This window comes from Malaclemys terrapin, chromosome 14 (assembly GCF_027887155.1).
Source record: "Malaclemys terrapin pileata isolate rMalTer1 chromosome 14, rMalTer1.hap1, whole genome shotgun sequence".
In the NCBI taxonomy this organism is placed as follows: domain Eukaryota; kingdom Metazoa; phylum Chordata; order Testudines; family Emydidae; genus Malaclemys; species Malaclemys terrapin.
In genome coordinates, this window is record NC_071518.1 from 35,170,828 (window position 1) to 35,195,841 (window position 25,014).

The 25,014-nt window shown below is 44.6% G+C and overlaps 1 protein-coding gene across 2 annotated transcripts in view; it reads left to right on the forward strand.

Annotated features, from left to right (window-relative positions):
- The first annotated feature begins 6,247 nt into the window (after positions 1-6,247).
- The window catches only part of GNAO1 (G protein subunit alpha o1), a 315,387-nt gene continuing 296,620 nt past the window's right edge, over positions 6,248-25,014 (forward strand). Inside the window, exons 1-2 of one of the 2 annotated variants that reach the window (XM_054048942.1) lie at positions 6,248-6,847; positions 7,065-7,107. In XM_054048942.1, coding sequence (XP_053904917.1) covers positions 6,730-6,847; positions 7,065-7,107 — 161 coding nt within the window. In that variant the 5' untranslated portion in view covers positions 6,248-6,729. The remainder of the gene's footprint in view (positions 6,848-7,064; positions 7,108-25,014) is intronic. The other variant, XM_054048941.1, reaches the window with a different exon arrangement.

Consider the following 25,014-nt stretch of genomic DNA (forward strand, 5'->3'; position numbering starts at 1 on the left):
CACAATTGGAAGAGTCAGAAACTTGTTTTCTTTTCCATGAAAGCTTAAATTCTGCAGAGGCTGATGGGGCTTCCAGGGAACATGCTGGTGTAGCACATAGCATGGAGTAATGGTACAGTCCAATCACCACCTTGATGTGTTTGTGGACAGTCACCTTGTTTTCCTTCAGTGTTTACTTCACAGAGAACCAAAGCCGCTCTTTCCAGCTTTCCTGAGAGGTTTTCCAAGAGCTCTATACCTTTTTATTCTTCACGTGGTGGCCAAAATTGAATGCAGAACTTCAATGGAAATTCAGTACAGAGCGCAGTGAAATCTCTCTCTTTGGGTTTTGGACTGTGTCCCATCACCCTCGTATATGAACAACAACCTTCTTATAAACGTGATTGACAATAGCAAAGTCCATAGTGGGTTTCATGGAGTTTCTGGCTTTGCTCCCTTTTGAAGTTATAGGAAGCTTGGCGGTAGGATTGTTTTTTAAGGGGGTTGAAAGGAGACGAGAGCAGTAGTCAGTGTCATTCTGGTGAGGGTAGAAAAGCTTTAGCAAAGAGGAAGATTTTACAGTATTTTCTAAACACGATCAGATTCTGGCCCCATCTAGGCCCTTGAATGTGCTTGTTCTACAGATGGTGCTCCTATACATGGAACAATACGGCATTTGTGTTTCTTACGATCGAATCTCGTTCTTGAGTCATATTCAACTCAACGCCCCCCAACCCCGATCCTCTCTGCTTGTACATGTTTTGTGCAGTTGGTACTTTGCAATATAATGGGCTGAATCCTGATGGATCCTTACTCCATTTGGATTTCTCTCTCATTCAGGCAACCCGTGTGGAGAGTGAGTAAGAAGTAAGAATCTTTGTGATTTGGCCCAAATATTTGAGCATTTCACTATTCCTTCCTCTGTCAACCACTCAACCTTTTTGGCATTATCGTCTCCCGTTGTATTGATGTCAGTCCATTTCTCCAATTTAGTGAGATCAGGCTGTATTTTAATCCTGTCTTCCACAATATAACTAGGTTTAACTGGGAGGAACTGAAAAATTAGGCTGAATAGCCAGAGATGCTTCCTAATGGTGTGGTCTGCTAGCATGTGTAACCGTCTCCCAGTGAAATTGGCGGAAGTTCTATTACTAGAGACGTTTAAACCTAAACTGGAAAAACACTCTACACCATAGTAAAGGAACCATCTTGCCATAGGAGTAATAATAATATTGGACCTAGGACATAACTGATGCCTCCTCCCAATATTATTATTATTTATTACTTAGATTGTGGTGGCATCCAAAAGACCCTAGGCACTTTCCAGACACAGAGGGGAAGGGTAACATTTTTAAGTGCCCTACTTTCTCAGGCCCAGATCCTCGCAAGGTATTTGGGCTTAATCCCCTCAATTTCAGCAAGAGTTAGGTGACTAAGTACCTCTCAGGGACTGATGTAACTTTTGAAAATTTTGCCCAATGACCTAGAGGAATTACTAACGCACATCCCACTGGAGTTTGCCTTGCATCAGGACTGAGTGAAAACCGAGGCTTCGAGTGTCTCACCGCCCTTACGTGGCTACACAGGGAAGTAAGAGAGAGTATGTCCTCCGTTGCATTCCTGCTTACTCTGATCAGGTTATAACTCCGGGCATGAGGGAGAAAGCCCGGGCTACTTCCCCACTACTCCCCCTCTGTGAGAAAGGGGGCAGGGAGCAGGTGGAGAGGAAAAGTGGAAGAGTTTTAGTATTGCCCCGTCCCATAAACTCACCAACCAGAGTATCCAGTCAGATTCACAGGGAGAAGTAAGCTGCCCCATGGACGCGTGAAAATAGCTTACTCTTCTTCCAGAACAAGAGGCAAACTGAAAGGGAAACAATACCTTCGCTGCTGCTCAAGCAGTCCCGCTTGCGAGGGTGTGTGCTCAAAGTCACAGTGTAGCTCTGAGTGAAGACTTCAGCATGTTTATTATTCTAGCTAGCCAATCATTCATTAGTTTTATAGTAATTCCATCCAGTCTGCCTTTCATTCATTTCCCCACAATAATGCTATGTGTAATTGTATCAAATATCAGGCTGAAACTGAAATGCTAACCCTCCGCTGCATTTCCGATATCAGCTACGCTTGTTATCCTCTCACAGAGAGAAATTAAGTTAGTTTGGCATGATAGGTTTCAGATGAATCCACAGTGTCAACTGTTTACCACTTTATTATCCTTCAGCTGTGTACAGATTGATTGCTATATTAATTGTTCTAGCACAGGGGTTGAAAAATCCACTCATCTAAGGTGAGTACGAAACTGTCGGTGCTGCACCCGTATTGGAGAATTTAATTTTTCATTAAAAATGTGTGCAGCCTTTACGTTCAGGAAGATAACCTTCAAAGTGTGAATTGGTAACGGTGCTGTCTTCTTAAGTCTATAGACAAAAAGCTTCATTGTAGGGCTGGTCAGAGAATGGGTTTTTTTCTCCATGGAAAATTATAGTGATTTTTTTTTAATCTTCATCTACATTTTCAACTATTTGTCCAAAACAAAAACCCAGAAACCAAACAGTTTTCAGGGTTCATCACTTTTCATACTGATATCAGGCTGGTAGTTTTAATCCTCAGGTTGGTAAGTTTTCCAAGCTCTGATCAGGTATTGACATTAAATTCTTATTACGTTCACATCACTCACTGGAGTAACACTGGTGTGCAACTGGGAGAAGAATTTGGTTCACTGGTTTGTAATTCTGCAAGTGTTTTCCCAATTGCACAAATAATTGAACATATTTACCCTTTCCAGTTCTCTGAGACCTTATCTCTTATCCATAGGTTCTAAGAAATAATTGAGTTCAAACATTACTTCTGATAGTTCCTTTAAGACTCTGCAGTGAACTTTGTTGAGTCCTAATCATTTAGGGTGACCAGATGTCCCAATTTTATAGGAACAGTCCCAATATTTGGGGCTTTTTCTTACATAGGCTCCTATTATCCCCCACCCCCTGTCCTGAGTTTTCACACTTGCTATCTGGTCACACCAGGGCCGGCTCCAGGCACCAGCTTACCAAGCAGGTGCTTGGGGCGGCCACTTTGGAGAGGGGCGGCACGTCCAGCTGTTCGGCGGCAATTTGGCGGACGGCCCCTCACTCCTGCTCGGAGCGAAGGACCTGCCGCCAAATTGCCGCCACAGATCGCGATCGCGGCTTTTTTTGTTTGTTTGTTTGTTTTTTGTTTGGCTGCTTGGGGCAGCCAAAACCCTGGAGCCGGCCCTGGGTCACACTATACTGATCTGAATTTGCTCACATTATTTGGTGTTCTTTAATCTTTCTCTTCCTGATTCTGCCTTAAAACCTCTCCCTTGCCTCAATAACTATCAGCCATATTCTTCCCCTCCACCTAGGATGTCAGAAGGGGAGATAGACAACCCAGGTCTGAAGCAGGGAAGGTCAGAAGGGAAGCTGTGTGGAGATGTTCTTCACGTGAGAGATGTTCCTCTCTTTATTCCATGGTTGCTGTGATGGAGATCAGATTCCCATAACTGGGAAGGGATGTGGGCAACGGAAAGGTGGAGGAGCCAGAGGAGTAGCCATTGTACATGGCATGTTCCTCTTGCAAATAATCAGGAAATTCAGTGTTTCAAGCATGATAAATTAGTGCTGCAAGCAGGGGCCCAAGGAATTACCTTAATCAATGCAGCAGAATCGAGAAGAAAGCCAGAAGAGGCAAGGAAACAGTCGGGAATGTGGAAGGCCAGCCATCTTACCAACCTGGGCATGTGGGGCTGGCCACTCCTCTTTCCAGATCTGTTCTGCTGCAAGCCCTGTTTGTCTGGGTGGGGCAATGCAGCACAGTGGTAGCTGTTGAGGATTTTCTAAGGCATGATTCATAGGATTTGGCCCCATGTTTGTACTAAGCCTCATATGATGATTAACATTTTTAGAGACGGATGAATAAAAGTAGCTGGTGAGCATTCATGCCTTCCCTTTCACATCTGTTATTTGCTTTCCCTCACTGTTAGGTAGCAGACCTCCCTTTGACATCTTCTTGTGTCTTATCTATTTATAACATGATCTTTTGTTCTTTCTTACATCCTTTGTCAATAGCCCTCCATTTTGTTCATTGGCCTGTGTGGTGCATTTTATCTCTACCTATCCTTACTAACCTTCTATGCTTGCATTCATCAGTGTTATCTCTCTAGATATCATTCATGCTCAGACATCACAACCGCCTTCAAATTTAGGGTTAAAATGGAATATAAATATCACCGGGCTGCAATACCATGAAGGAGATTTACACAATAGCATTATTTACCCTACTAACGCTTTCTGTTCTCTTCTGTTTCATAATTTTTATTTAGAATCTAACTGATAAAATTAGTCAGGAAATACAGAATGTAGCTGGCTGGAATTCCAAGACAACTGTCAGTTTTGCGTGTGGAGAATAATAATACAAATTAGAACAAAAAATAATCCAGCAAGGAGGGTTCTTTTGGTTAGCTTGCATGGGATGGCCCACGAGGAGACTAATCCTGCTCATCGTACTGATGCCAAACATATCCAAAATATTAACAAAAATTGTGAAACTAGAGTATCTAAAGTCAGGCACCTACATCTGTCAGATTAAACGGCATTGGTCAAAAAGATTTGACAGTTTATATGCAAAGATTGGAACTAATAAAATCCAATAAATCAAATGATCATTCTTGTGTATCATTTTACACGTTAAAGGGACTGTTGAGTTAAAAATTCTCTGTTGAAATAATCATCTATTATTACTAACATACTGGATGATTAAAACAGAGAGAGTGATAAATATTTAATTCACTTTTCACCATAAATGTTCTATTTTTTTAATTTTTTTTTTTTTTTTTTTTTTTGGTATCCTGGATTATGGAAATAAACTAGTCAATTTTACTTTAGTTTCTAGTCAGTTTCATTTTTTTCCCCAGTGCAATAGCATAATGCTGCAAAACCTGGGTGATAAACAATGTGGAGATTCATTTTCAGGTTAAAAAACAAACAAACTGTTTGCACTGATTATTTCTAAATATTATGAACTATTTCTATTAATATTTGGGGGTTTACAAAACAAAACAAAAAATCTAAATGTTGTGCCCAAACACTGACAGAGTCCCTTTTGGTGATTAATCTAATGACATCAAGCAATGTTTAACTACTCTCCCTTCCAACTCCCCTCACCCCCCAAAAAATCCCTGGCTAAAACTGCACACACCCACATGAAGAAAGAAAAAGAAACAACGTAATTAACACGTTGGTGTATAAACCTGAGGTGGGATTAGGGAACCTTTTTCTCACTTCATTCACCCCCAGTAACAATTTTGCCTAGGCCTAAAAAGGTTCATCCCTGCAATCATATATATTTCATAGTATCAAAGGGGTAGCCGTGTTCGTCTGGATCTGTAAAAAGCAACAAAGAGCCCTGTGGCACCTTAAAGACTAACAGATGTATTGGAGCATAAGCTTTCGTGGGTGAATACCCACTTCGTCAGACGCATGCTTTATATTATATACATATTATATTATATTATGCTTTATATGACAGCAGCACCTACAGGCTCGAACCAAGACAGGGAACCCACGGTGCTAGGCACTGTACATGCGTAGAAAAAGAGACAGTCCCTGCCCCAAAGAGTTTACAAAAGGGTGGGAGAAAGGAAGCAATCTTTCCATTTTATAGAGGGGAAACTGAGGCACGGAAAAAAGTAAATGCCCTGTCCAAGGCCAACGTAGGAAGTGACAAAGGTAGGAATATACCTACCTGCAGCCCAGGCTAGAGTCTTTCCTCTCCTAATTATCAAAGTTAGCAATAGAAAAGACCGATTAGCTACAAAATACCTACATCACCAGAATCAGAAGTTACACTTCTAGATTGTCCAAGGTCACACAGAGCATCCCTGTCCCCTGCCAGCGTTTGCACTGGGGGAATTAAAGGGAACGACACGCCTTTAAACGTCCCTGTAGCCTGTGGGGCCTGGGGGAGCTTGCCTGGGAGACAATGGCAAGTTGTCCCCCCCAGAGGCTCCTAGCCCAGACTCCCTCCCTCTAGACCCTGCTCCACTAGGGCGAGGCCCCTTTAAGAACCGCCGCCCATCACCCCGGCCTCGCGCGCTGCTGGGCTGCACCTGTGGGAATGGAGACGGCGCGCGAGCCGCCCCCCCCCCGCGGACGCGCGGCTACACTGTAGCAGCAGCGCCTCGCCGGGCGCATGCGCGGGTGGGCGCTGCGGACGTCACCGAGGCAGACGAGCCCGTGAGTGCGGACCCCTGGCGCACTCTCCCTCCCTCGCGCCCGCGCTCGCGCTCTCTCCCCTTCTGCTTCTCTCTCCGCCAGGAGCCGCCGAACGATGCGATCGCTCGCAGCCAGCGCCGCCGCCGCCCATTAGAGACCCCCCCCCCGCCTGCCTTCCAACAAAAACCCTCCCGCAAGAGCAGGATCCACCCTTTCCCCTCCCCCCCAAACCCTCTTCCTCCTCCTCCTCCTCCTCCATCAGGAAGAGCTCAGCCTTTTTTGCACCAGCCCCAGTGCCTGCCTGCAGCCCTAGCCCTGCCCGGCTCCCACTTGGATGCATTGATTGCTAGAGAGAGAGGTAAAGGAGGGGAGGACAGCAAAGAAAGAAAGAAAAAAGGGGGGGACACATTTGGTTGCCCAGATTTTTTTTTCCTGGGGGGTGATTTTTTCCCCCTTTCCCTCGGAGTGTCTGAGAAGGGGGGGAGGCGCCCGCCGAGAGGTGGTTTTTTTTGGGGGCCATCATGGGATGTACACTGAGCGCAGAGGAGAGAGCCGCCTTGGAGAGGAGCAAAGCTATCGAGAAAAACCTCAAGGAGGATGGGATCACCGCCGCCAAAGACGTGAAATTACTCTTGCTAGGTAAGCAGCGGCTCCCCCGACCCTCCCTGCCCCTCTCGGGAAGTCAGGCTTCATCCCTGTCTGTGCACATTCTGCCCTGAGAAACTCTGTCTTTCACCAAGATCACCCCCCCCCCCGCAATCCATTAACCCAGCTGCTCTCCCTCCTATGTAATCTCCTTGATCTCCTTCTATTCTCACACTCACCGGCTCTTTCCTTTCTGTGTCTGTCCCCACAGGGGCTGGAGAATCTGGGAAAAGCACCATTGTGAAGCAGATGAAGTAAGTCCTTTGGGGCTAGTGCCCTAAAAGCGTTGATCGTTTGCCTTAAAAAAATTGGCGTTCCCCTGTTGATTTTTTGGAGGAGGGGAGGTTTGCAAGAAGGCGATTCTTTAGTTGTAAGAATGCCTCTGACCGCCATATTTAGCTGAGCGTTATTGTTATTATTTTGTGGCTTGTGGACCCATTGGCATGGCACATCTGTAGCCGTGATTTCTGGTTGGGAAAGAAGATGGAGGGGGATCCAGCCCTTTGCTCACCATGGACGATCAGGTGTCTGCTGTTCATGGGGTTGGTGCTGAATTGAAGGTGGCGTGGTTTCTCTTTTCTTTCTCACAAGGTGTGTGTCAGGTGAGGGGGGGGCAGGGTGGGTTTCCCAGATGATGTGACTGGCACAGGTGTAACCAGGGCATCACCATTAAACATACCACTGTCGATTAAGATTAATATCTCCCTCCCCTCAACGTACACACTCCCTTCGGTGTTTGATCTCCTGACATGGGCTGCTGGGTTGGCTCTCTGGCATTTATTTGTTTATTTCTTTACAAAAATCTGCCTGTAATGCGGATTTAAAGCAAGGCTTCCTGCCACTCAAAGCCCCTTTTCCCCGAGGTTTCAGCCTTTCCTCTTAATTAATTAGAGATGAATTTGGCTCCTGATCACCAATTAAAATTAAACGGGGATTTAAAAACAAAAACAACAAACAGAAAATAATAATTCAGCCACAAGGAAACCGGCTCCTTTATAAAAGCACTGGCCACTTCGGAACATGATTCCTCCTTCCCCTCCCTCAACCATTTCTCGGGTGTGTTTTAAATCTCCCGAGGCTGTCTGGAAGCCAGTGACGAACCGCTATGGCTGTGTGGTGCTGGACTTGCCCGGGGGTTCTGCTGTGACACCTTTGCACACACACACACACACACACACACACACACACACACACACACGTTTGCTAATGAGGCAGTTGCCGTGCAATAGACAAAAACTGGTTCTTTTCCCCAGTTGGCACCGTGGCTGGAGAGCGAGTGCCTCCCCTGGGCGAGGTGGGGCCGGCTCGTGAAAGGGGTGAGGGGATTTCTCCTTTCACAAGTCCTTTAAAAAGAAATAAATCTCAGCTTTACCCTGGAACAGACATGACAAGCTCGGTCGAGGTGGCGCCATCACTGCACAGCCCCTGATCGCAGCCTTGGGAGTCCCTCTCCTGTCCTGTGATATTTGACACGGCGGGGGTGGGGGGGTATTATTTATTTCTTTGCACAAGGATCGTTGCAAAAGGAGCTGCTGCTCGGAGGGCCCCGCTGCTCCCCTGCTCCCCTGGGGGCTGCTCAGAGAGAGATGCCCAGAAGTGGGTGTGCAGGCAGGGTGTGGTGGGCGGTTATTTGCCAGCGGCTCCTGGCCACCTGCATGGGGGGCGGGCCCCCCTTTGCAGCTCGGAAAGGGTTTGAGCGGGAGGGGGGGGGGGACTTCGCCTGCAGAGCAGCTGCCGCCCCGGGCCGGTCCCCGCGCGGCGGGGCGATTTCAGGCGGTTCAAGTGGTGGACAGCGCCCAGCAGAGCCTGGAAAAGTCGATTGGCTCGGGAAGCTCGGCGGCGCTCGGCAAGGCTCGGCGGCGTTCGGAAGCGGTCGGGAGAAGCCGAACAGGCTCGGAAATGGCCGAAGGGGTTCGGGGCCGCTCGGCGTTCCATGCATTTTGGAACGAAGGGCCCGATCCACCGCAAACGGGAACAGGATCGGGCCCATCTCTTCCCGGGCCCACCCTGCTCTCTGCCGAGATGCCACACACAGGAGAGGAGTGGGGGGGGGGACACTGTGATCTGGGCTGACACCCAGAAAAACCAGGCCCTACCTCCCAGTCACTCCGAGAAAAATAAGGCTTCTTCCAGAGGGGAAGTGACATTTTCCAGTTCCCAGTGATTGTACTGGGGCAGGAGATCTAGGAAGAAAACTCTCCCTGTCTCCAGAAGCTTTGGCAACCCTCCGCGTCTCAAATGGCTTTTTTATATTGATATGTTTGTGTTTCAGTCAAGACTACACGCTCAGCTTTCGCTGCTTGCAAAGGCGGTTTTGCAAACAGTCCGCACCGTTTTGCCCTTTGGTTTATTGGCAAATTTGGAGTGGGACGGGGCTACTGCAAATAAATACCGCTACACTGTTAAATGTGTCAGTGGGATCTATTAGATTGTCTGCAATAGACCTATACAGGAACGGCTTTGTGTGTGCGTGCTGACATCCACATAGCTACCACTTCCCTTCAGCCAAAACACATCCCAACCACCCTTAGAGAAGATGAATAGTAGGACGACTTTGTGGCAATGTACATTATGTGACTATGTAGGCATATAAAGTTACTGTACAGCAGCAGCATTTGCATTTTGAAAGCAAGACGGAACAAGATAATACACTGATCTGAAGCTGCTCTCAGTTTATTAAGTAATAATGATAATAATACCTAGCTGATATACAGTGCTTTTCATCAGTAGATCTCAAAGCAATATATGATCTGCTTGCAGTTCTATACCTGAGTTAAAAATTCACAGAAACCTGTCTTTATGAACCTGCTTACGGTGTCAGCCGTCAGAACTGGGAGGTGTCTTTTACTGTGGAAACTGTACCCTGGGTAGGGTGAAGATAGCAGTGTTGCTATGAATACGGCAGGAGGCATATTTAGAGAGCTATTCAAAATCTCTGGCATCGAGAATTATGACTGTAGAATGAACAACTTGCTGATATTTATATTTTGGAGGTTAATTAAATAATAATATGTAAATTAGCATTTTACCCAGTCAAGCAGCATTATATAATATTCTAAAGTAATGCCTGATTTAATCACACAGGCCTGATGACAACCTAATGAATCCTTAAAAGACTAGAGCTAAACAGCATGTTTGTTAGACTATGATGAGGGAGACTGATATTACTTTTATATCACATATTTAGGGCCCTACCAAATTCATGGTCCATTTTGGTAAATTTCACGGTCATAGGATTTTAAAGAAATCTGAAATTTCACAGTTTCGGATATTTAAATCTGAAATTTCACAGTGTTGTAATTGTAGGGGTCCTGACCCAAAATTGAGTCATAGAGGGGTTACAAGGCTATTGTAGGGGGGTGGCAGAATTGTCATTCTTACTTCTGCACGGCTGCTGGTGGCCGCACTGTCTTCAGTTCTGGGCAGCCAGAGAGTGGCGGCTGCTGGCCAGGAGCCCAGCTCTGAAGGCAGCGCTACTGCCAGCAGCACAGAAGTAAGGGTGGCAATACCATACCGTGCCACCCTCACTTCTGTGCTGCTGCTGGCAGTGGTGCTGCCTTCAGAGCTGGGCTACCAGCCAGCAGCCACGGAGCTTCCGGCAGCCAGGGAGGTTCCTGAAGGTGGATCTGACCCGTCCGTGGGAATGCCCGTACAGGGGAAGAAGTCCGATCCCTCCCCAGCCTGGCTAGGCCTAGCAGCTGGAGCCAAGCGCATGGTAGAAGCCCCAGACCTGCCCCTCCCCAGCTCCAGGTCCAGCGCTCGGGAGTTCAAGGGGCCTTGGGCTGACTGTGTGGAGGGGGACGGAGGGTGTTACCACAGCACACACCCTCCGACTACAGCATCCTAGGTGAACTCCCACCCCTAAGGCTGGCCCTGCCCCCCCGAAAGTGACAACCCCCCCATATGCCACCCTCACTTCTGAGCTGCGGGTGGTGGTGGTGCTTCCTTCAGAGCTGGGTGCCGGGCCAGAAGCTGCCACTCTCCAGCCACCCAGCTCTGAAGGCAGCACAGAAGTAAGGCTGGCAATACAGCCACCCCCCCACAATATCCAGATTTCATGGTCCATGATGCATTTTTCATGGCCATGAATTTGGTAGGGCCCTACACATATTATTAGGTGCTTCCAATTAGTGAACTACACCAGAAAGCCAAGGGACTGTGGTAGTTTTCACACCGAGGTATATGGTTTGACAATATGCCTAGAATTTTTTAGAATGATGAATGCTAAAATAAAGGAATAGATAGCATATGCTGGTAATAGAGGCTTGAGAGCATTACAGTGAGACTAGTTAATCATTGGAATGATAAGTAGTGCTATAAAACGTGGCAGATAGAAATTACAGCAATTTAAGAGCTGTATTTAGAATTGGGATTAGGATTAGAATGCCTTTATAAAACCTAATTATAGAGACTTTGGAGAGAGTTTGATGTATCTTTTGGTGTGATGGTTTTCTTTCAGTGAACAAGGATGTTCTGGTGATTGATAGATTTAGAGCATAGGTTTTTTGAGAGAGTACATTTCAAACATTTGAAATGCAGACATGGAAATCATTATAATTGCAATCTAACAATGAAGATAATTTTGATGCACTATAACCCCATGCCTGTAGCTGTATTTGTAGAGTTTACAATTATTTGGCTCTTCGAGAGTAGTCTGACTCGTTACATTTTCTTACTATTCTTGTACAGTCCAATCCTTCAAATTGTTGCATATGGGCAGATTGCTGCACCCATGCAATGAACTGCAGGATCAGGGCACCAGTCCGTCAAGGGGACCAGTCTGCCACCCTTCATCCCCATTCAGGTCAGTGTGAGCATAGGGCACCCTCTTTTCAGAATCAGGCCCGGGTTCAACTCTGCTTTGCTACAGCATAAACTAATGAGTATTTTGAATGGATATGGCTGATCTATTTGGTTATGAAAAATAAAGCATACAGTGAGGAATTATTTTACAAGAGAAGGAATCACCCATTTGTATTTAGGCTTCAAATAAATATGACAATATCTTGTGTCTTAAATCTTAAAATAAATGCAGATGTAGTGCTAAGTTATAATATGCAACTTTTCTTTCTGTACTATCTGTAATGCAGTGTGAAATCTAGACAATTTTTTTAGCATAATTGGATATTTAGATAATGGGGTGTGGCTTGGAACATTCATCAAAGAGACCCCAGTTCAGGAAAGTATTTAATACATGGCTAAGTCCATCTCTATTCAGTAAAACATTTAAACACGTGCTTAAGTGCTTTGCTGAATATGACTGTTCAGTTGTGAGCCATAATTAGCATAATGACATGTCAGACAAGCTGCAAAATAATGTTTTTTTTGCTAATGGATCTCAATTTGTTTCTTATTCTCTGCACTTTAAATATTAAAGCCGATATCTTGAAGAGGTAATAGTGAATTGCAATGCTTCCTCTCTTTTGAAATCTAGCATGGAACTCTTTGCAATGAATTCAGCTGTCATATGTGGACACGAAACATCTAGTCTTATTGAAAGTGTTCTAGCAAACTAACTGGATGCAAGTACTACCCTTGATGAGTTCTGAAGAAGTAGAGAATATTTTGTATGAATTTACTACAGTGGGGTTTTTTGGCTCGACTAACCAGCAGGTTGTAAGACATGCAAAAAGCCCTCGTCTGAATCATTGCAAATTTTTAAAAGATTCACTCATTTTCCTACTGCTCAAGGACACAGTTGAACACAGGCAGTACACTCCTAAACATTGGTTCAGTTGTGAGCTATAATTAGCATGCTGGCATAGCTATTGGGTTTTTGCAGATCTGCGTGAAGTTACTAGGAATGCATTGCCTAATGGTTAAGGTACAGGGCTGAGTCAGAAGGTACGGGCTCAGTGCTGGGCTCGGCTACCAATTCAGTGTCACACTCTGCCTCGGTTTCTCCAACTGTTAAGTGAGGATTCCACTACCTACTTGACAGAGGTTTTTTGAGGTTTAATTGGTTAGTTTTTGTAAAGCATTTTTGGAAGTGCTATAGAATAAATACAAATTATGATTATACTGTAGTTTTATCATTCTCATTTATTATCTAGTTAAATACTCTTCCCAATCATCAAAATAATATGGTATAGTGGTTCGAAGTTTTCTCAAACGCCAAAAATAGTCATAAACTCTCCTTGCTCTTTGTGTAAGTGAATTACTTATAACCTAATATAGTAACTCCTCACTTAACGTTGTAGTTATGTTCCTGAAAAATGTGACTTTACGTGAAACGATGTTAAGCTAATCCAATTTCCCCATAAGAATGAATGTAAATGGGGGGGGGGGTTAGGTTCCAGGGGAATTTTTTTTTCCGTACAGTACAGTACAATAGTTGGGAGGTGTCCCCACCTTACCCCACACAGGCCCAGCCCACTGGCACTGGAGACAATGAGGCGGGCAAGGAGGCTGAAGGTGCTGTAGGCTAGGAGAAGCACGTTGCGCAGCAGCAGCGGCAGCTTCTCCTACTCTGCAAGCACCAGGGGTGGGGGGGTTCAACCCTGGGCCTGCCCACAGCACCCCTTCCCCCAAGCCTCCACCCTTAACCCGCCTCTTCTTCTCTCCCCCTTCTCCTCCTTTACTCTGCACGCCGCATCCTCGCTCCTCCCCTCCTCTTTCCCCTCCCTCCTGCCCGCAGCAATCAGCTGGTTTGCGATGTTCGGAGGGAGGAGCGAGGACTCAGCGTGCAGGCTTCCCCCTCCCTCCCCTCCCTCCTGCCCGCGGCAATCAGCTGGTTTGCAGCATTCGGGAGGGAGGGGGAGCCTGCGCGCCGAGTCCTCGCTCCTCCTCCCTCCATCCAGAACGCCGCAAGCCAGCTGATTGCCGCGGGCAGGAGGCAGGGGAGGAGGGGGAAGGCGCTGATCCGCGGGGTCTGCTGGCCATCGGGAGGCACTGGGGGCAGGGTGTAAGGGAGCTGATGTGGGGGCTGCCAGCTGTGGACAAAGCAGGCAGCCAAATGATGTTATAGCAAAGCATTGCACAACTTTAAATGGAGCATGTTCTGTAATTGAGCAGGGACGTAAAATCGAAACAACGTTACGCGAGAGGACGTCAAGTGGGGAGTTACTGTAAAAGTTCATGAAAGCAATAGGCAGTCCCCACCCACTGTGTTTCCAGCCAGCCTAAGCAATATCATGACAAGTGACCCTGGAAGCAAACAATGCATACAGACAGCTGCTCGATGCCTTGCTCCTTTCAAGAAGGCAACAGGCCTCAAAGCTTGGTGGTTTCACACGGTCATCGGTACCTGAATGTGTAGCACAAACTTTTCTCCCTGAATACATTGGTTCGGAGGGGTGGCATGTGCAACCAGAGAGCTGGCTCGACTGTAAATTTACAATCTGCCCTGTGCACGTGCTGGAATATAGCTGCATCTCCCTAGGAATACACCAGGAACAATTTGTGATGTGCGGAGTCATTATTCCACCTCCTCCCCTTACCCCACTTGCTCTGGGGAGCAATTAAGTTACTTCACCCTTGGTCATGGAGCTGCTGACTTGCTCTTGAGCATCCAGCCTGGGACTCTGGTCAATGAGTGATGAGGGTAGAGCCAGGGGTCCTCCCACTCTCTGCTCATCACTTAGCCTTTTCTCTCTCCACTGCAGCCAGAGTGACAAACTGGGCAGGGCCTTGTTGCTTCTTACTCTTCTGTATGCTCAAGTAAGGGCTGTAATGATCCAACCCTGGGTGGGTTTTGAAGTGAATTTGAATAAGCGACAGGGAAAAGTATTGCCAGCTTTGTTCTGAAGAGTCTCGGAGTGCTGTTCCATTCGCTGTACTGGAACTGGGGACTTCCTTCACGTTCCACGCTGCCTTTCCTTAACTTGCTTTGTATCTTTAGACCCGAACCAGCAAACATCTGTGCACAGTACCACCAGTAGTACCTTTGTGCACATTACCAGCAGTAGTAACTTTGTGGGACTACTCTTAGTAGCAAACATTGCACTTGGTAGTAAATTTTGCAGCATTGGACCCTGGATTTTTGTTTTCATTTCTTCACACTTATAGATATGTCGACTGTGTGGGTGATACGTTAGAATACTTAAGAAATCATTCTTCGGCTTCTCTGACATTATTTCTATTTTTTGGCTAATGGATTTTAATTTGTTTCTTGTTCACGCCTCTCGAAATGCGAAAACCTGTATCTTGCAGCAGAGCTCTGTGTAGCTCAAAAGCATGTCTCTCACCAACAGAAATCAGTCCAATAAAAGATATCACCTCACCTACCTTGTCCCTCTGATAGCTTGCAGAGGCAGTTGTGAACTGCACAGCTCTCTCTCTTTGAAATCTAGAGTGGCACCCTTTGCAGTGAGTCATAGGCTGACATGAAACATCTAGTCGTGTAGAAAATGTTCTAGAAAACTAACTAGACCTTTGCAAGTCGTTCCCTTGATGAGTTCTGAAAAGCTAGAGAATATTTTGTGATTTTTTTTGGCGTGATTAACCAGCAGGTTGTCAGAGGAGGGAAAAACCTAGACTGAATCATTACATGTGCTAAAAAGATTCAACCGTTTTCCTGCTCTTTGAGCACACAGCTGAACAGAAACTCTAGGGCCTGACTGCCCTCTGTTATGCTGCTTTATACCAGTGTGAGTTGATAATCAGACCCCTAAACATCAATGGCACGATTGTTACCTATCCAGGGTGCTTACGCAGGAGAGTGAGGGAGGTGGCTTGGCTCCAGATTGCTGGTGGGGGTCAGGAGAGTAGACACTGTGGGCTATTACTTGTTCCCTACATCTGTGGAGGTGGGCGTGGGTGGGACATGAGCAGAGCCTTGACTCTACATCTTAGTACACTGCCCAGCAGAGCTGTGCCGGCACAGAGGGGGAAATGACTTGCTGCTAGCCAAGGACAATTCTAGATTACATCTCACCTGGAGCAAGGTGAGGGAACGAGGCGGTGAATTGTGACGCTCAATCAATTCACTTGCCCACTCCTGGGGCAGAGCTACCTTACTCAGGGCAGTTTGTAAAGTTACGCTCTAGTCCTAAAAGCATATTAGCAGGTTCTTCTTGATTCTTCTCTAACGTACGGCGCTGCGAGCCAGGAGTAACTCTGTTGAAGCCAGTGGAGTTACACCCAGGTGAAACTGATATAAAGAGGAGAATTGAGTCCTAGAGCCTTAGAGGCTGATCCTGCAAGGCGCTGAACTCCCTCAGCTCCCACTGGAGGCAAGCAGGCTCACTACCTTGTCGGACTGGACCCTCAGACCGTCAGGTGTACTGTATATGCACAGATACCGCATAATTCACCCTCGTCATATCAGCCTCCCACCCCCTTTGCGCTCCAACGCTGTGTTCTCAGTTCATCCGTTTCAGAGAGAAGATATCATGGCCTTGGCAGGAACCACAAATCCCATCTTTCAAACTTTTCCTTTCATTGATACTTTTAGCTCAGGGAATTTGTCTGCATAGCCTGACTTCGCAAAGTTCAGCTCTCAACGGCCTTAAATATCAGGGAATTCTGTGGGGCTGAACATAAAGGAGGCCAGCGTTTCAGAAAGCAGTGCGTAAAACAGAAGTAAAGGGAGAACCCAACGACATCAACAAGAGCAAAATAGAATAAACAGCTCGGTAAAGAAAACAGCTGCTTCATTAATTTGGAGACATTGACATTAAAAAATATAAGGTAGAATTTTTCATGATAATTACTACTGGACCATGCCCTTATTTGTATTGGAAGTTGGCCTGAGTAAGGACTAAGTCAGGGGTAGGCAACCTATGGCACGCGTGCCAAAGGCGGCACATGACTTGATTTTCAGTGGCACTCACACTGCCTGGGTCCTGGCCACCAGTCCGGGGGGCTCTGCATTTTAATTTAATTTTAAATGAAGCTTCTTAAACATTTTAAAAACCTTATTTACTTTACATATAACAGTAGTTTAGTTATATATTATAGACTTATAGAAAGAGACCTTCTAAAAACGTTAAAATGTATTACTGGCACGCAAAACCTTAAATTAGCATGAATAAATGAAGACTCGGCACACCACTTCTGAAAGGTTGCTGACCCCGGACTAAGTAAAAATTAACTGAGGCCTGGGCTACACCTAAAACATAGCTACATCACTTGGGGCTGTGAACATTTCCTGCCCTGTGCAACATAGTTAGGTTCACCAAACCCCACATCTGCAGACGCAGCTAAGTCGATGGAAGAATTCTTCCGCTGACCTAGCACCTGCCTCTTGGAGAGGTGGGTTTACACTGGCAGAAGAACCCCTTCTGTCACTGTAGTAAATGTCTACACTACAGCGCTCCAGCTCCACAGCTGCAACTGTGCCACTGTAGCCTTTCTAGTGTAGACATGCCCTATGAAATGCACTCAGGGATTGAGATCCAAAATTAGACCTGTGTCAAAGACAGCTAAAATCTTGCTACATAGCTCCTGAAGGACCTTTAGGGAGTAAAGATAGTGCACAAACAAAGGATGTTTTATCAAAATAAGGCCTTGTTGAAATTGTGAAACAGAGAGTGTTAATTGAAGCAGAGAATCTTAATTTCAACTCCATCCAGAACACAAGTGAAGACAACAATTTTGCAAGTGGAAAAGGACAGGAGCGTCCAATTCTTGGGCAGTAATGAGTAGTAGAAAAATGAACATGTTACACACAACACAAATCAAAAATGGAAAAAAAAAAAATCCATCCCAAACTCAAAAAGTTCGCAGAAGTAAAATACTTGGTTAATTCTGATCAGATCATTTGTGATCTAAGGGCAAATCCTGCCTGTTTTACTCTGTGAACTTCAGGGTGAGGAAGGTGGGTGGGATTTGGCCTTTACTATTACCAAAGAACTGAAAATGATGAGAATAACTGATTCAAACAAACTCTTCAGACCGGCACCCAAACGTCAACACATCAGAACATTTAACAGCATTGCAATTTTCATGATAAAATCACAAGCCTCCCAAGATTTGGTGTTTTCCTTAAAGCCCCAGCTCTTAGAGTCAGGTCATTACTTGAGAATCGCAGGTTTTTTTGTTTTGTTTGTTTTTGTTTCTTTAAGTAAGTTTCTAGTCCTTGTGGTTGTGGAGAAAAGCTTGAAACTGTGATCCAAGTGTAACCTAAAGGTTCAAAAACTAGACGGAAAATAAAATGAACCCCAATTTTTTTTAAAGTCCCATGATTTTTACCCAATCACATGATTTTGGGGAGCACTGACTCCTGATTTTGAATGTTTTGGTTGGCAATACTGGTAACTAATCTATTTATCTCTCTCGCTCTCTTTTTTTTTTTTATTTAAGGCCAATCCAAAGTCAATTGGGAGTCTCTCCATTGACCTCAAATGGCTGTGGGTTGAGCCCCGTAGCACAATGCTTTAAAACCAGAGTCTTTTGACTGGACTTTCTTCTTGCCTAGGGTTCAGCCATGTCTCTTCTCTTCATTCCTTAATGTAGAATTCTTACGCTGAAACGTGATTTTAAAGCAAATATCTGTCCAGGACATTTCTGAAGTATCTGACAAGTAACAGAGAGTAATGGATGCAGTTGAGCCCCATACTGATTCCTTTATCTGTGAAGATGGTGAATGTAAGGAGGACGTACAGCAATCAAGTAAAAGAAAAGAGTGTTGGCATTTTAGACCTAGTGCCATTTTCCTCTTCTTCAAATTTCTTTTGGCCTCATTTTGTTTATAGAAAATATTAATATTCCATAACGCAAAGAAATGATCTGAGAGAATGAAAAATCCCTCAAAACTGTTAATGAAAGCACGTTGTCTTTTTAAAACCATTCATGCAAGCTGCATGGGTAGAGGAGGGCAGAGGATTACAGAGCAGATTACAGGATGCAGTCTGTATTCAACTCCAAACACGCAAGTGCCAATTACTGCCGCAGAATGCCAGTATCTGGCATTGATCGGTGAAACTGACAAACCTCTAGCGCTAAGCGAAAGGGCCTTCCAGTCTGAGGCTCAGTTATTGTCTGTAATACAATAAAAACTCTCTTAGAAATATTTCTTAGGGCACTAGTAGAAATGTTTCGCTTCTTGAGCTCTAGAGCGAATTGAGAAAGAACTGAAGGATATTCACAGCCACTTAGAACGCCGCCATGGGAATTGGGGAGATATTTGATATCCGGTCTGTTTTCAATGAGAGATCAATCATAATATTTTTTTACATTTGTGGGACGTTAACAGAAGCTGGATGGGGAGGGCCAGGAAATGCACAAATTTGCTTTTGGAACTTGCGTTACTACCATTGTCAGTCTCCATCTACTCCAAAATGTTTACTTTTAGCTCCACAGCAGAGCTTTAATGTGAATATAATTTTGACGTTACAAACAAACAAGCAAAAGTCTCCGGGCTATTTAGGGCCTGATCCTGCATCCTTCCTTAGTTTGACACGCTGGTCCCCTGAGTAAATGGGCTTGGTGCAGGAGGCAAACAGAGTTGATGGGAACACAATAACTCTTCCCTCCAGCCCAGAAGCAAAGTGTGCGATGTCCCTTCAGTTGGGCTGTGGCTGCTGTTATAGCCAATGGGTAGTTCGCCATATTTTGGCTCCTTCGTGTCTGGGAGAATTTTTTTCTAAGTCCTTACTGAGGCAAAACTCCCATCGGCCTTCAAAAGGAATTCTGTCTGAGTAAAAACTGCAGGACCGGAACCTCTGTTAATGAGCTAACTGGACCAGCCAATAGCTATTAAATGTCTCTGTAGTGCAATGGGGCCAGCACATTTAGCTGATAACAAAAAGGATGGTTTGGAGCCTGTTCAGGGAGGTGAGAACCACCTTGTCAGCATTCAGTGATGGGCTCAAAATAAGAACCTAAATAGAAAATGTGTTCAGTACGATCCTGCTGAAGGGCCACCGTCTAAAAAACTCCATAAGCCCAGCACAAGTAGCTTATCCCATCCTGTGGCTTCAAGACCATAGACTCATAGAAATATACGTCTGGAAGGACCTCAAAAGGCATCTAGTCCAGTCTCCTGCACTGAGGAAGGACTAAGTATTATCTAGGCTTTCCCTGACAGGTGTTTGCCTAACCTGTTCTTAAAAACCTCCAATGACAGATTCCCCAACCTCCCTAGCTGATGTGTTCCAGAGATCACGTATCCGTACAGTTAGGCAGTTTTTCCAAATGTCTAATCTAATTTTCCCTTGCTGCAATTTAAGCTCATTACTTCTTGGCCTGTCCTCAGCGGATAAGAAAAATTTACCACCCTCTGCTTCATAACAACCTTTTACATACTTGAAGATTGTTATCATGTTCCCCCTCAGTCTTCTTGAAACTAAACAAACCCAATGTTTTCAATCTTTCCTCATAGGTCATGTCTTTTAGAACTCTAATAATTTTTGTTGCTCTCCTTTGGGCTTTCTCCAATTTGTCCACATCTTTCCTGAAGTGTGATGCCCAGAACAGGACACAGTTCTCTAGTTGAAGCCTTATCGGTGTTTAGTAAAGTGGTAGAATTATTACTCGTGTCTTGCTTAAAGCACGCCTACCAATACATCCCAGAATGATGTTTGCTTTTTTTGCAACAGTGTTACATTTTTTACTCATATTTAGTTTGTGATCCACTAACTCCCTCCCCCTCCCCCGATCATTTTCTGCAGTACTCCTTCCTAGGCAGTCATTTCCCATTTTGTATTTGTGCAACCGATTATTCCTTCCTATGTGTAGTACTGTGTGTTGTTTATTGAATTTCATCCTATTTAAGTCAGACCATTTCTCCAGTTTATCTAGATCATTTTTTTTTAATCCTGTCCTCCAAAAGCGCTTGCAACCCCTCCCATCTTGGTATTGTACACAAACTTTATAAGTGTACTCTCTATGGCATAATCAAAATAATTTATGAAGCTATTGAATAGAACCAAACCGAGGACAGATCCCTGAAGGACCCCACTTGATATGCCCTTCCAGCTTGACTGTGAATCATTGATAACTACTCTCTGAGTACAGTTTTCCAAGCAGTTGTTCATCTACCTTATAGTAGGTTTATCTCTAGGCTGTATTTTGCTAGTTTGCTTATGGGCAGGTCATAGAATCATAGAATATCAGGGTTGGAAGGGACCTCAGGAGGTCATCTAGTCCAACCCCCTGCTCAAAGCAGGACCAATCCCCAGACAGATTTTTACCCCAGTTCCCTAAATGGCCCCCTCAAGGATTGAACTCACAACCCTGGGTTTAGCAGGCCAATGCTCAAACCACTGAGCTATCCCTTTCCCCCCTGATACAAAATGTGAGACTGTATCAAAAGCCTTACTGAAGTTGAGGTATATCACATCATCTGCTTCCCCCCATCCACAAGGGTTGTTAGCCTGTCAAAAAAGGATATTAGGGTGGTCTGACAAGATTTGGTCTGGACAAATCCATGTTGACTGTTACTTATCACCATGGAGTTTTCTGCTTAGCTTTGCCCATTCCTTGACTTTACCAGTGAGGGCATGAGCTGGCCCTAAGACCTTGATCCTTCTCCCATTGAAATAAACCACTAGACTCCCATTGGCTTCAATGGTGCAGGACTGAGTATTTCACGCAAAATATATTGGGCCAGATTTTCATTTAAATTACGAATTCTTTACATCCTTCTAGGCGCCTTGAAGATGGGTCTAAATATAATTTACTCCCATTATAAGGCCTCTTCACACTGTCAGAGTGGTGTAAAATGTTGTCAAAGTTAATCTGGCCTTTTGCCACTAAGGTAATTAACATTTTCTTACCTTAATAGGAGTAACTCTCAACTCTATACTCCTTTCCATATTTTGCGGGTCACTTCTTATCTGTGCCTGTAAAGCCTATTCATGATAATGGATATTAATAGACATTAATATTAATGCAGATATGCACATCAAAGACATTATGGAGCCTTTAGTGTACAGCAGTTGTATAAGTGCGAAAAGCCAGAAGAAGAAAAGAAAGTTACAGTTACATACATATATTCCACAATGTCATCATGCTTTTCATTAAATAGCTTTTGTGATTGATTACTTGGCCAGACTTGACAAATTTTTCCACTTGAACTAGAAAACATTTACTTAATAAAGCAGAAGGCTTCTAGTAGCATGCCCTTGTTTTCCTCAATTTAACTACAGATAAATTGATATTCTCCTGATTTACAGCTCAGCAAAAAGCAAAGTGCTGTATCAACTTGTTAATTTCAAGGTGGCTGCTGCATGCCAGGAAGCCTGATTCTTCTAAATGTTTGCATTCAAAATGTATTTAAATTGAACTTTAGACATTTGAGCTGATAATCCTTGAATTTTTAAACTCCTCCTCCCTGTGTGCACTAAAACCTCATAAAGCAACTCCAAGGGGGAACTGGGGAGCACTTTTTCCTGCCAAGATCTAAGCTCAAGGGTTCTGCATTCCTCTTGCAACATTTAATGACATCACTGTCACCTTAAAAAAGAGCAGAGAGACACATTTTCATTGAGACCAACCCATCTTGGCCACCATTGAGTTCAACTTCAGAGATGTGTTTCCCTAAGTAGCTAGAAGTGTCACTGTTGAGTAACATGCCCAATCTGCTCCAGAGGTTGCATCCCTTGTTGGAAACTGACTTTTTACATCTTCGCTAATGTTACATACAATGTTACCCCTGCTTGGCCACAGCTTAATTCAAAGGAAAGGAACATGAAGACAAGAGGAAAAAATAATTTAGGGCAAATCTAAAATGTTTTTAGAAATTAAGTGGAAGAATCACTACAAATGGAAAATGTTCTGCCAGGACTTCTAACATGTTTGCTTTTTTAATAAACACCCTTCCTTGTCATTTTTTCTTGCCAGTGAGCAACAGATGCTAGGCAGGGCAATCCAAGTAAAAACCCCTTACAGCTGAGTAAATAATCTACAATGTAGCATCTTTTTCTGTTTGGGGAATAACTCCATGCAGGTTCTGATTTCTCTGAATTTATTATTCAATCACATTTTTATAATGAGCATTTTTAGTATTTTTTTTACCTGTGAAATTATCATGAATATTCAGCACTTGTGCTGGGTTACTTGGCTGCGATTGGTCAAATAAACAATGCCACATTTTACTCTTCTCTGATTCGATAAATGTGCAAGCATGAATCCTTGCTCATATGACTTTAAGATTCAGTTTTTCACAAATACTCATACAGATTCTGCAGGCAGATTCTGTTTGCTATGTAGGTTCTTTCACATGGACAAACACAGATGCAGAACAAGAATGAAATTCTATTTAAGCCCTTCTTTGGCAAATAGTTGTGCTCCAAACCTACCCACCTGGAAGGGAGAGGTAGTCCAAACCGATTGAAGGCTTTGGGGGCATTTTACATTTTGGAATGTGATGAATCAAGAGAATGGCTGAGAGACGCAGAGTTGCTGATGGCTGTCTCCTCAGTTACACATGGCAGCTGCAGCACATACGTCTTAAGAGATCTGCTGATCCTTTTTGACCTGAGCAGCTAGTCAAATTTTGGGGCACAGGGGATTTTCCAGGTGAAAGTAGAAATGGATGGAGTTTGGTTATTTTCTTTGTTGCAGCCTTGTTTATTTATAATGTATTACAAAGTTCCGCTCCTCTGAATACAGGAGGAACCAAAGCCAAAAGGAGTAGTTTCTTAGCTTACAGCCCCAAACCCTGTTAGCCAACAGACCCCAAAGTTTCTTTCTTGCTTTTCCCAAGGTCACACTCTGCCTCTTTCTCTGTTCTTGTCTGTCCCCAGTTTCTGTGTGTCCTCGTTTCCCTCAAAGCCACCTCCCCCACCTGGTTACAATACCCAATGGAACCCTCTCTCACGTGGTGCTAGTTCCTGGAAAGACTGTTAGGCTTTGTTTTAGGTGTGCCCCCTTAGCTGTCTCTTAAAACTGTCTTAAAGGAAGGGCTTGTTCACACGTCAGTTAAAACTAGGTAAGAAGGTTATCCACATAGCACAGAACCAACCTGACACTCTCTAGTGCACTCTGTTACTTCCGCTCTTCCCCGGATAATCGTCCAGGTTCACCAAAAACGACGGCCCCGACACTGCAAAGACTTGTGCAGTGCTTAACTTTCTGTACTATTGGACTGATTTTCAGAGGGGTTAAGATGCTGCAGCTGCCATTTGTTTCAACGGGAGTAACAGATGCTGAGCACCTGTGAAAACCAAGCCATACCATTAGTCTGGTTGAAGTCAGCACAACTACTTATAGCATGGAAAGTTGGGTTCCTGTGTAATTCCTCGCAAAATCAGGGCTGATGTTTGTTGCTTTCACTCAGTACTCAAATGCCAAACCCCAAACAACAATGCAGTTCCTATAAACAATACTGACCCATATGTACATCATCATGGATGGGCTTGAACCAAAACCTTGAATCTAACTTCTCCTGATTTTTGGTGAAGTTCATATCTGGATGTAATCCAAGTCCAGCTCTACTTATATTATTATTGCCCCATGCTGGTCTCCTATTGCACAGCCAGCCTTTACACAAATATCCAGTCTTTGTATTTCAGATAGATCTTAGTGAATTCAAATCAGAACAAGTCATGTCCCCCAGCCATTAAAGGAGTCTTAAAGTGAATCCACTTTAAGACAGATTTACATTGCCAGGTTTGTTAATATAAAGTCTTAGCACAACTGAGAATCAGACCCTGACACTATAATCTTTTGCAGTTAATCATTTTAGTTGTTACTTAACACTAGCAGGTACAATATTTTCAGTCAGGTTTTTACATTGACAGTACCCCTTTAAAGGAGATACACCTCTACCCCGATATAACGCTGTCCTCGGGAGCCAAAAAATCTTACCACGTTATAGGTGAAACCGCGTTATATCGAACTTGCTTTGATCCTCCGGAGCGTGCAGCCGCCCCCCCGGAGCGCTGCTTTACCGCGTTGTATCCGAATTCGTGTTATATCAGGGTAGAGGTGTATTTTTAGATAACATGAAGAAACTAGATTACCTGGAATTGTTTTGGGCTGGATTCTATCACCCTGATTCACAATGAATAGTGTCTTAGGCTATATCTATACGTACAGCTCTGCAGCGGCACAGCTGCGCCGGTGTAGTGTGTCTGGTGAAGACGCTCTTTGCCGACAGGAGAGAGCTCTTCCGTTGGCATAAAAACCCCACCTCTGTGAGCAGCATAAGCTACGTGAGCGGGAGCTCTCCCACTGACAGCGTTGTGCCTACGAGTGCTTATATTGGTGTAATGTACGTCGCTCAGGGGGGTTGGAATATTCACACCCCGAGCAACGTAAGTTTTGCCCACATA